General features: G+C 40.1%; 1 protein-coding gene across 3 annotated transcripts in view; it reads left to right on the forward strand.

Moving 5' to 3' along the window:
• Positions 1–13,200, forward strand: part of spire2 (spire-type actin nucleation factor 2) — a 50,131-nt gene that overhangs the window by 33,982 nt on the left and 2,949 nt on the right. For 2 of the 3 annotated variants that reach the window (XM_031285506.2, XM_031285505.2), the window contains 6 exons: positions 2,332–2,554; positions 7,399–7,523; positions 8,844–8,981; positions 9,079–9,146; positions 9,965–9,992; positions 11,182–11,279. In XM_031285506.2, coding sequence (XP_031141366.1) covers positions 2,332–2,554; positions 7,399–7,523; positions 8,844–8,981; positions 9,079–9,146; positions 9,965–9,992; positions 11,182–11,279 — 680 coding nt within the window. Of the gene's footprint in view, positions 1–2,331; positions 2,555–7,398; positions 7,524–8,843; positions 8,982–9,078; positions 9,147–9,964; positions 9,993–10,280; positions 10,316–11,181; positions 11,280–13,200 lie in introns of those variants that run through there. The other variant, XM_031285507.2, reaches the window with a different exon arrangement.

Raw genomic sequence — 13,200 nt, forward strand, 5'->3', positions numbered from 1 at the left:
AATATCTGAATGAAAAGGGGTTCTATGAGTACCCACAAGTCTCCGCTTTACAGACAAGCACACTTTATGCTAATCCCTTGCAGTTTGGGCAATAGCCATGCAGTTTTTCTTATGCAGTATAAATTTATTTCCGCCTGTTCTAAAATGGTGTATTAAAATATTTCTGCATAATGGGGTCTGGGACTGGAAAGCTGAGACTCTTGTGTGTGATGCTGTAAGTCCCCATTGTAGCCATTTCAATTTAGTGAGACCGTTTTCTGAAACCTGACCTCACCATTAGATGACCTGTTTTGACCTCAGGGGTAATCTCGTCCTTGTGACACTTTACAACCACAAACTAGAGACAGAGGACTTTCAGAGGAGGTATGTCTCTCCTTGGTTTATTGACCATCTTTCTCAGCAGTTTCCAGAACAGAAGTGCTCCCTATCCAATCACCGAAAAACTCAATTCTTGCAGAAATCTCCAAATGTCAACATGTTTTGAAACCAAATCACAACATGGCTTTTTTCTATGGTGTTCCTCAAAGTCTTAGTGTCTTAATGTGGTATTTTTTACTATTTTTGTATCGATTCTCGAGTGATAAAAAATAGGTAAATGCTGCACCAAATCTGTGTAACAAATGGTATCGACCCGAAACGTGCTGCAACAACTTAAGAGACATCAGTGGGCATGACATCATTACATAAACTGTGGTTTAACAGCAAACAAAAAGTAGTTGTTTTACATTTTAAATAAATCATTTTAAATTTAACTATATGGCCTTAGCAATAACGAAGCCTTTCTTTATTATTTAATTATTGTATTTAATATAGAACACTATTTCAGTTGCACTTTTGATAAGAGGACACATCTGCTGTTTTGCAAAGTTTATATAAAGGAATATTTTTCAGTTATTTCATTCTGTTAAAAAAAATTGTGAGGAAATCGTATTGTGAACTTAAAATCGTAAGTTGAGTGTATCGTTACATCCCTATTAATTGATCAACTAATGTATTAATATTTATTTCTGATGTATGACTAGACACAGTGCTGAGCTGCATGTCAAAGTAACCCCCAGGTTCCCAGCTTTCAAATGCTGAGTACCACTCCTATGTGGAATCTACTGTTGACCTGCTATCAGCCCCTAAACATCCCCTGTCCCCCACCACTACCCCTCTAGAAAAAGGGGGTGGGATTTTAAGGGGTTAATAAATATCCTCCCAGGCCCAAATGAGCCACTTGTAAAGCAGATTGGAGTTTAAATTCTGCAAATATTTCTTGAAGGAGCAGCTGCTAAATATTGGATTTTCGATCCCCATCTTTTTAGGTCCCCTTTTATTTGGACAGGAAAATGATTTTAGGGTGTAAAATGATCCCTTGACTATTTACAGTGCTAGAGTAATACTGACTTTTTGCTTTGCATTTCTGTATTTGCCAAGCTGATTGGGATTTTGTGGCTGTGTGGTTTTGACACTGCTGAGGCAAAAAGATTGCTGAACTAAAGTCTTAGTTTAGCAATCCAAGCAGATCTTGACTTTATGAAGTTAGGAAAACTGCTATTTTTGTGGTCAATCTATGAAATCTCCATGACTCAGTCAACATATTGTGTCGCCCCTTTGATCAAACTTTGAGGAAGCTAAGGAAGACTGAAAGTTCAGAGGAGTGTTTCATTAACCAAGATTACCAGTTACACCAGGCTTGTTTTCAGGATATTGTTTTCATAAAGGGGGCTAAAATAAGTCTGACTTAAAGGCACCCTGTGGACTTTCATGTAAAGGAACAAAAACTGATGTTACAATCCAGCGTTACTCAGCCAAATGCATTGTGTGGATCTTTGAGATCTGCTCTGCATCAGCTCTATGAAAGTTTAATCCTGGTTCAGTTTGTTAGGTTCATTCAAACAGGCTACGGGTTGGGTTAAAAACTAATATCTTTTGCTACGTTTACACTTCCCATTCACACAGCCCCTAAACCGGAGACATTAGGAAACACTTCTGACCCGTTTTAGTTTGGAATCTGCGGGGTTGTGTTTCAGTCTCAACGGCCGCAAACAGAGACCTTTGGCAACACCGACACTGACACCAACGTTTCTCCTCCTGATTGGATCATGATTAGCTCTTCTACTGGAGCTAAAAACACTTGGTACACGGAGATCACTTTTGGCTTAAAAACCAAAACGTAGTAATGTAAATGTAGCCTAACAATACTCTACTACAATACTACTATTCTCCATTTGCAGCACATTTTTTATCCTGTCGCCTTCTGTCCTTCACTTTACCTTTTCTTCATGTTTCTCCTTCACATCTAAACCCTCCTAATGTTGCCCCCTGCATCCCCCCCCCTCCTTGCAGGAAGAGGAGTCCCCAGACAGCGGGGAGCTGAGGAGGGCGGAGAGCTCCCCCACCCCTCTGAAAAGAGATCGCTCCTTCTCGGAGCACGACCTTGCCTTGCTCCGTGCCGAGATGCTTCCTTCGCTCTCTGAGTCGGCCCAGCTGGGCGGGGGGGTCAGGCTGAGGGGGGAGAGGCCTCGGTCCAGGACGCTGAGCGGCGCCGGGCCGCCTCCTAACCACAGAGGTCAGTGTGTGTAAATGGAGACTGACTATCCTTGGTTTATACTTCACTTTATTTATTTTATTTTCAGGTTTATTTATCGGGGACAATGCACATTAATAATACATAAAAGTAAAATCTGCCAGAATTAGCCTGGAGGCCTGGTGGTAAGAGGTCACCCTAAAATGAGATAAAACGATTAAGCTATCAATAATACATACAGATTTTGCCCTATACAATACAAGTTGATTAGGCTAATGCTAAAAGACAGCAACATAAAAACAAGAACAGTTGGGTAAGATTCACTCACTCACTCACTCACAGGCAGAGCACAAGAAACACAGAGGCAGGTCAGGAGAGACAAGATGGCCGCAGGTTTTAGGTTTTTCCACCCATGAGTAGCCCTAACTAAAAAAGCTGTTAGACTAAATGCACTTTTCCTTAACGGGACAGTGCCTTCGCCTCTTGCTGCACTCCGTGTGGATCTGTCACCTTTATGAATGGTTTCTTCTATATAGAGCAATATACAGACAAAATACCCTCTTTTTTTTACAGGGCACTTGTTTTTAGATCAAAGCTGGTCATGGAATTTCTTCAATATCACAGAATTTAGAGGATTCCAGCATTCCAAATAAGGAATATCAGCAAAATGAATGGAGTAATAATAATGGAGTTTAATTGCTTCACACATTCATTCGATATTGGTTTTTGTCTCAAGAGTTTAAACCAGACATCAATAGTGGAAACCTTTTGAAAAAAAACTACTACAGTGTGTATACCTCCTACAGAGGCTCAAAATTCATTCATTCAAGAGTTATTTTCGAAAACGTTAATCTGGATTTCCATAGAGAATCATGTTGATTTTTTGACCCTGGGAATAATTTTCAAGTTTAGTATTTAATTAAATCAGGATGAACCCCTTCAGATGTGTCATCTCATTGTCAAGGGGCCCCCGCTAATGACCAATGAGTGAGTCAGCCTTTCTTTCTTTCACTCATTTTATTTTCTATTTCAATTTTAAACAGCGCCCGGTGTTACATTTAAAATATAAAAAAAATGGTACATAATAAAGAAACTTAACTCAAACAACTGCCAACCATACAAACACAATCAGACTAACAAGAAGGGGAGACAACAACACAAACATACATTAAATCATCATCTTCCATTTGACAACCACAATAACAGTGAGATGTTAAATGTGGACAAAATCTTTTATAATATGATATCATGAGTGAGTCACCCTAATTACCACACTCTGACATCAGACTTTTTTATTTATGTCGTGATATAGGTCTTAAATTTCATTCATCATGGTCTTAAAAAGGTCTGAAAAGGTCTTAAATATGACTTGGTGAAACCTGCAGAAACCGTGACACCAAAAACCAACAAGAAACATGTGAACAGAAAATGCAGTTGACGTTCTGGATACTGTAATTTTTAAATTAAAATTCTACTTTTGTTAATTGTTTCCCCAACCTTATTGAAGTTGATAGAAATGCCATCACTTTATGCATTGAGGAAGCACATTAAGGTTTTTCATCTTCCAAATGGGGTGTGTGATAAAAGGGCCCAAATATTCCAAGAAAAAGTAATTTTACTTAGAGTTGTGAGTAAAAAAAAAAAAAAAAAAAAAATATATATAGTGTGTGTATGTATATATATATATATATACATACACACACTTTATATATATATATATATATAAAGTGTGTGTATGTATATATATATATATATATACATATATAAAGTGTGTATATATATATAAAGTGTATATATATAAAGTGTATATATAAAGTGAATCATAAATGAACACATGAGGGCGCTATTGCAACTAAAAACATATCAGTTGTTCCAATTTGCTCATGGCCTAACTTTCTACCAAATGTCGCTGAGGCGCTGCGGAGGCGCAATGTATGTCCATGGAGAGACTAACATTTATATAAAAAAACAAATTGGGGGTCTATGAGAAAATCTGGAAACCATTTGACCAATATATATATTTTAAAAGAGAGACACGGGAGTTTTTACAGAGGGATAATGCAGGACAGGATACCTAAAATTAAAATAAGTGGTGAACCCCAGAAGAAAAAAAGGACTGAGACATGTCTTGGAGGGTGATAGCAAAGGTGCATTTCTTATTTATTTTTGTATTTATGCGTATCATGGCTTTGCTGGAGATGCCATTGTTCTGTACATGTGATACTGTCATATAATTAGCTTTTTTGTTTTTCTTGTTTTTTAGCTCTTATAGTGTAACAGATGTTGATAGAAGTTGTAATGTGCGAGTGCAAAGAATCAATAAAGAAATTGTAAAAAAACACATCGATATCAGTTTAAGTGTACGCTATATTTAGAATATTTTTACTGCTTTACTGTTGGACAGCCCTTTTCTTTTGATACTACATTTTCTCAACCGCATAATTTTCGTATTCCTACACACGCTGAGTCTTCCCCTGCAGAAGTTCTTCTTCCTGTATGCTCTGGCTCATAATATCCTCGTGTCCAGAGTGAATGGGATTTAGTTGTCGCTGTTATAATCACTCGTGTTTTATTTGCTTTCTCTTCCATTAACCGCGGAGAGTCTGACCTGCTGATCTGATCTGCAGTGCATTGCACAGTTTTGCTTATGTGTAGGAATATGGGAAAATGTATTGCCAAAGGTAAGGGGCTGTCTGACAGCAAGGTGAAGCGGTGAAAATATTGTAAATATAGCATACACTAATAGAGTGTTTTTTGTGTCTATAATCGGTCTAGCTGCTGCCCCCATTCATAGCGGTACATTGCTTAGCTTCGGTGTCAGTACTCCTGCCTGCTTCTCCAAAATGGGGGCGAGCCGACCGCCATCTACTGTAGCTAACACACTGACTATGGAGAAGTAGCTTCATACAACCCTAAAACACTGAACACCGAACTATCCCTTTTCATCCCAACTACCTACTGCTGCAGCCCTTTTTAATTGGTTAGATTCTCCTTTTTGGCTGAAAGAAAGATCATCTGCTGTAGTGTTTGCTGCAGACTCTTGGCCCTCTGTGGCAGATGATTCACACTTGATGCTGTTTTCATTCTCCCGCAGAAGGAGACACAGTGCCAGTTCTACTACAGTACAGTCTGTGGGGATTTTGATTTTACATATAGTTTAGCCATAAACTGACATTAAACCCAAGCGCCGACAAACAGTTTATCTGAGTGCATTAAGATTATCGATATATTAGCCTAACACCCTTTTTAAAGTTCCCAGCTCCTCCTGAAAGGAGAGCAGTCGTGCATTAACTAGAAGGTCATGACAAACCCAAACAACTACTTCTATTCTTTCCATACCCCTTGTAACTATAGAATATCTATTCAATTGAAAGTAAAATGTTTTTAAAGCTTTCATTCCAAACAAAGAATCAATAAAATGATTCACTTTTTGTGGAGACATATTGTTCCCACTGCCTCCAATCTATCCTCAGTTACACCTCAAGCACTAACCTCATTAAATAACTGTTACCTCACCGAAATAAGAGCTGAATAACGTGTCAGCTCATCGTGCTGAAGTCCTGACAGCCCTTGCTGACACGGAGTTGCCCGGTATTACATCTGCCTTACGAAGCTGTTGTGATGGATTCTAATCCAATATAAAAAAATGTGCTGATAAAGTCTAACTGAGTGAAGGATGGGAGAAGCTAATGGCTTTGAATTGTGTGTTGCACGTAAGCCACAGGGAGGATGTTATCCGTTTGATGGCCGTGATTCGTGCATTAGCAGCCTGGCCGTCCATATCCAGAGGTAATTGTTTGAAAAAACTTGATCTGAATCCATTCTCGGTCTCTAAATGGCTGAAAGCCGATCCACTCCTCCGCTGCCTGCCACAAGCCTTAGACAATAAGAATTAGGGCTGCACGATGTGAGGAAAATATGCGATAACGCTGTTGAATATAGCGTTAACGGTATTACTTGCGATAAATAAACAGATATGCAAACGTACTCACTTCTGCATTTCTGCTGCTTTCAGTGTTCTGCTTAAATACAATACATTGCTTGTTAAATTTAAAACAATTGAAAGGAAATAATTTCCAACATTCTTTTATTGAACAAATTGAACATTGAATTAAATATGAACAGCGCCACTAAAAAAAAGTGACGGTTAGATTTTAAGTGCAGTTTTCTACTGATATTTTCTTTCAACTAACATCTCTGAGTGTCTTTTGTGATGTGTTTACTGTGCCAGTTGATATCACGATGATGATAAAAAAAATGACATATTGTGCAGCCCTAATAAGAATAATGGATTGTATTATGTAGTAACTTGACTCTGCCAACAGGGGACTCTCCAGCCGTAACCCAATGTGAGGACGTAAAGCCTGTAAGCCCCGGCTGTCACTGGCAGCTGATCCAAATTATATGTACTGCTGATGTTTACCGGCCTTCCCGGCCTTCCTCACTGCCTGTTTACTTTCCATTAGAGCCAAATTGACACCTTCCATTTGCAGGGATCGAAGAGGCACCCAGTTCCAGCTGTGTGTGGTCTACTTTTAACCCCCTCCCGCCATCAGTTAACTGAGCCTCTCCTGAGCTCCCCTTTTTATAGACCAGCGGCTGAGCACACCTCTCACTGGGATCTACGTTATGCAGATGCAGCAGCATGGGCTGATTCACTCCACTGAAGTCCGATGAATAATACATGACAATGGTAGAGTCCATCGACAAGCACTCCGACGGGCTGAGATCTGAGACGGAGCGGAGTGAAAGAGGCTGATCTGTAATTCATGGACTTGTTAGACTGGGATTTGTGTCCCCATTTGATCTGGTCGTCTTTAGTTCCCCCTGTCAAACTCTCATTATTTCCACTCTGTCTCTTTCACTTTTCATCCTTCCCACCCCAGCCTCTCTCCCAGTTCACGGCTGGGTGCCGCCCTCACCGGCCCGCCTGTCTCTGAGTTCAGTGGACGAGACCACAGAGGGATTAGAGGCGTCTGCCTCCAGAGCTGGAGACGAGCACCAGTGGATGGTGAGTTGGAATCGCAGTCCTTTGCTTCTATTACTGAGTCCTTAACGGTCCCATATTGTAAAAACTGAGATTCCCATGTCTTCGATTATATAGCAGGTCAAGGTGATATATAAATACGGCGAAGTATTAAAACACTCAAACCATAGACAAATGCACACAGCTTGTATTCAGAAACGGTGCCTTTTAAATTAGCCGTCAGGACTTATGTACGGTTGTGATGTCACAACAATAATATATACCGTATATAGATAGAAATAGGGCTAGGCGATATGGAAAAATATCACGATACGTTTGACCAAATACCTCAATGACGATATTGTGGAGATATTGTAGGGTTGACTATTAAATTATAAAATATTAACACAATGAGCTTTTTGATAAATAATCATCAGCTATGTGGACATAATGACTAAGTGGGTAAATGCAAATAATAGAACAGTTAGAACGGTCTGATAAGTTCAGAAAATGACATCAATTTACTGTAATGCAGTCTTTAAAACCAGGAAAAGATAGGACTTATGCCATATTAGGATATTACTATATCCAAAATCTAAGACGATATCTAGTCTCATATATCGATATAATATCAATATATTGCCCAACCCTAGGTAGAAAAGTGCAGCTACAGTGCTGTTACAGTGTTACGGTTTTTCGGGTTGGGGCCTTAAAGAGACAGATGATTAATATAGGTATATTCAGACAGACAGTATGAGAAAAATTTGATTTTTTGAACAAGCATGTTAACAACAACGGTGACAAATGATAACCTTATACACTTGTTATGGTTATTGTTAAGTTAACAATCAGCATTCATTTGTGCAGCCATGTGTTTATGAAGTCGCTAATTATTGCTATCCATTTCTTAACCGTCGAAATTCTGTGTTAAATATATGCAGTGCAGGGGGCGCCCTGGTAGCTCACCTGGTAGAGTGTGCGCCCAATGTACCAAGGCTCAGTCCTTACCGCAGTGGCCCAGGGTTCGATTCCAATCTGCGGCCCTTTGCTGCATGTCTTATCCCTCTCTCTCTCCCCCTTTCCTGGCTACAGCTGTCCTATCAATTAGAGGCCAAAATGCCAAAAACAATTATCTTCAAAAAAATATATAGATGCAGTGCAGGATAGAATGTCCTCAAAAACGCTTACGGTGGAACAAATAAAGTAGTGTTCATAACATAGAGACTCGTTTTTGCAATGTTGGTGTGACATAGTGTCACATAACTGTTATTTGACATCTATCAATCTACTGCTCACTATAGAGTGAACTATTGAGTGGACTGACTGACAGATCTCCTCTCTTCTTCTGCTGTCGGCTGTGTTCAGGAGGAGTTCAGCCACCCTGTGGAGAGTCTCGCGTTGACAGTGGATGAGGTCATCAACGTGCGCAGAGTGCTAGTCAAAGCAGAGATGGAGAAGTTTCTTCAGAGCAAAGAGCTCTACAGTAACCTGAAGAGAGGCAGGGTAACGGAGTTACCTACAATTGTTGCTATTTGTCACTGTGTGACAGTACTGTGTACAGTAAATGGACTCAATTTTGTGTGTGTGTGTGTGTGTTCAGGTTTGCTGCTGCTGCAAAGTAAAATTCCCTCTCTTCTCATGGCCATCTACCTGCTTACTGTGTAAAAGGTATCAGAGAAAACTTAATCTTCAATCACCTGTTAAGGATTCTTGAAATGTTTAATCCACACTTTAAATGCTACATGATGTTTATTCCAGGGCCATAGCCAATATTTTAGGTAATACTGGGGTCAAAAGTTAAAAAAAAATGTCTATGTTTTGTGTCTAAGTGACTGATGGGAACAACAATCTTTGACATTGCTCCAGGAATACACATGTGAAAATATGTTGGCTCTATACACGCTAAAAGTACTGATTATTTAAATGGAGTCTGGTGGGTTTAGCGCTAGTGACCTCAGATCTGTTTCTGGTTAAACAGAAAGGTCTTAAAGAGGTTTTAAAGGTCTATCTCTGTAGGGAATCTTTCCATAATGTTGTCAGACACTTACAATAATAATATGAGTCTGTCAGCGGCAAAAACAGAACTTTTAGTGGACCAAATTGACGATGCACATTTGCCCCATAGGGTTACATTGCAGCCTGGTCTGTGGCTGTCGGTTACATCGTTCACTCTTTATACTGGACCAATTTCAAAGATTATTGTTCCTATTAGTCACTTAGACACAACACATAGGAAAATAGGGTCCAGGATGAAAAAAAACAGTAGTTACCCTTTAAGCTATGGTGGCCTGAAATCACAATAAGGCATTATTTTAACTATTTTAAAAGTGAAGCTAATTATTATTAGTGGAAATGATCAACAGCCCAGTTAACCCCTGCCAATTTATCATGGTCATTTTATGATACAAGCTAGGAAATATTTTACTTCTTATCCGTTTGACATTCAGGAATACAGGTGTATTGATTCCTACTTGTTTCTCTTACAGATCTGTCTGCAGCTCCTGCAGTGCAAAGGTAACCTTAAGAACTTATAGTATGTGTTAGTGATGGCAATCAAGTGCTTTTAGCTGTATGGTTCTGTGCTTATTTGGCTATGTAATTGCTTTGCAAAATTGTATATTGTACCACTTAACACATTATTTTAGTTTGTCAAGTCAATCAATTTTATTTGTCACATGAAATCGTACAAGGTGCAATTCCAGTGAAATGTAATCCCAGTACATTGTTTAGTGAAGCGGCTGGTATTTCTGTTGACGTCATTTCTTCTGTTGTTCTTTTGTCGGTTTTGATCTGTTGCCTCAGTCCCAGCCCGTGTTGGATGTCTGGTTCTGTGCTCTGTAGGTTTGAAATTTAGGCTGTTTGGAGTTTGTGTGTTTTTTTGTTTTTTTTGTGGTTATAAATGATGTGTGTGCTTTGTTGGGGTGCTGTGACTCATTTGTGTTTTGTAACATTATTTTAGTTGAAATACAGAGACTTTCCTCCCCCCCCCAAAAACGACCCCATAGGTCTTTTGTACAAGCCGTTTATAACGACCCATATTTACGTTTATTGTGGCGGCGAGCTCTAGTGGCCGTAGTCAGGTGACGTAGTATAAAGGGCTACAAAGTCTGCGTAGGGAGCAACCCTGTCACTGCCCAATCTGTACCTGAAACTCGATTTGTTCTATACGTCGTACATCCTAGTCTTTACCGAGGTACTGCGCATGTGCGCCTCCCAACAAAAATATGGTGTTTGAAAATGAAACCATGTACAGTAAACCTATTCTGGTACAACCTCTAAATACAATTATGAACCTAATAAAGGAGCATAACATGAGGTCCTTTAAACTGCAACCATTACGTTTAGTTAGAGGACATTTGACGACCTACCACCAGTAGGGGTACTAATTTAGGAAACACTCCTGCGAGTCGTATTAGAGGTTAGGAACAATGACCAATGTGGTCGTATGGGTTGGAGGACTGTGTTTGATTAGATTATATGTTCATTTGTGACTGTGGGATTAGTGTGACAGCTAATTGTCATGGTTAGTTGCTGTGTAAGTGTGGTGTCCTTAGTTTTTGTGTATTTTGAATCAATCAGCTGTACTTGGAGACTCTCTAAATACTTTATTAAAGCCTGTTGTGTCTCCTCACAATAAAGCTCTGTTCCTCTTCTCTTTTCTCTTTCTCATTGTTTTCCTCTTGTGCCTCTGCCTTTGCTCCAGATGAAGATTCCCTCGAAGAAGATGGCCCATATTCCTGTGTACACTGTCGGCTTCCACAGCGCCCCAAAGAGCCATGGACACAAAAGCCAAGTCTATAAGTGAGTCTGCGTTTACAGAGTGTAAAGGCTCAATTATACTGTACTCCCAAACAGACAGCTGCGGATACCGCGGACGCGTAGTAGTTCTATTTATACTATTCGCTTGGAGGCTTTTTGGTTTTTGGCCCCTTTTTTGAAGAAACAACTCGCACATCCAAAAATTATTCTGTGCAGGTGCATTGGAAAATAACATCAACTTGGTTTTTGGCCCCTAAAATCTTTGAAATTAAATAATCTAACTACCTTTGTTTGAACTGGCCACACCCTGTGACATATGCAACCTGTGACGAGGGGTCGCATAGTTTAATTTTAAGAAATATCACAATCTAAGTGCCAATTTGTCACAAGGTTTATTGATCACATTCATACTCCTCAGAGGTGCCACCCTATGCATTTTGGACTCTCCATTGGTCCAAAATGTTTTTTCAAATTTCAATATTTCAGACATCATGGGCCCTATCTTGCACCCAGCACAATAGACTTTGTACACCGACACATGTGTCATTCCTATTTTGCACCCAACGCACAGCGGACTTTTCCCTCCACAGACTCACATCGGTAAATTAGAGAATGAACTTGCGCTCCCGGTGTGGTTCAGCAAAAAGAGGAGGCGTGTTCCGGTGCAAATGTTCCCTAGTGCTATTTTGCAGTTTCAGAAAACAATTCCGCCACAGACCAGGAAAAAGCTAGTCTAACGTCAGTGGCGCGTTATTCAGATGCTATTTTAAGGGAGCATGCTTGGCCCTAATGTAGAGTGTGGACACCGCACATACACTTTGCTTCTCTCATCTCACAGACCCAGCAGTTCACATCTTTGCAAACCATACATAAATACAAGGAAAAATATGACCTTGTTTTACACAACATTTCCATGAATCATGGATGTGTTGATGACATAAATGAGGAAATATTAGAGGACTTAAGGAGACGTGATGTTGAACTGCATGTGCCGGTGCGTCGGGCGCAAGAGTCATTTATCCCACCGGTACCCACCGAGATCCGCCCACAAAGCTACTTGCGTTTCAGATCGTTAAAATAGGGCCCCATATCTCATAATCTAATAGACAAACTAGCATGTGCTGTGTCTAACATCAGCATGTTCAAACCAGCTGATGGTTTTGCTGCGACTCAGCTGTTCAAGTCTCCAGAGGCTGGTTTTAGAACGTAAAAGACGTCGCCTGTTTCAACAGCCAATAGAGAAGTCAGCTGGTAAAGTCAGCTATAAACTACTCAAGCATCTCACTATCACTAACGTTATCCGCATTCATATTTAGACACAACAAATGATATATCCAGCTACAAAAAAGCCTAAAAGTCAGAAGTTAGAATGGAAGTGCAAAGAGGCGTTGTTACGGAGATGATCCACCGTCTCGTCTCGTCTCATTGGTGTGAACCGGCAGCTTTTAGAACGCTGCAGACCGGCTCGTTGCAAGAAGTTGCAAGTTTCAGCTCATCTTGTCGCGAATTTTTGGTCTAAACTGGGCTTTAGACAATTTGACCTGATGATGGTGCTAGCTTTAAAAATCCGCTCTGCGCTCACCATTGTTTTGTCATACACTGTATAGAGACTTTTAAGTTATTTTATTAAATGGCTTTTGCCTCGATGACTCTCTCCTCGCTTGTCTTCCTCGACTCCTCGGCTCCAATCTCCTGTGGGCGGGACTAAGGCTGCATCTCATAACCCTTATTTGATAGCTCCTCGACTCCTCTGTCCTCGGCTAAATTTAAGGGTTATGAGATAGATAGTCTCGCTTCCACACAGCATTCCCGGGATGGGACAAATACGTGCTCTGGTTTATTGGCATTTCTTTAAACCAATCACAATCGTCATTAAGTGCTGGACGGAGCCACGGTGCCTCTGCTAAATAGTCTCAGGAAGGAACTTGTTTTGGTGGAACATGTGTACGTTCAAAAGTAGTTT

This window comes from Sander lucioperca, chromosome 7 (assembly GCF_008315115.2).
Source record: "Sander lucioperca isolate FBNREF2018 chromosome 7, SLUC_FBN_1.2, whole genome shotgun sequence".
Classification (NCBI taxonomy): Eukaryota; Metazoa; Chordata; class Actinopteri; order Perciformes; family Percidae; genus Sander; species Sander lucioperca.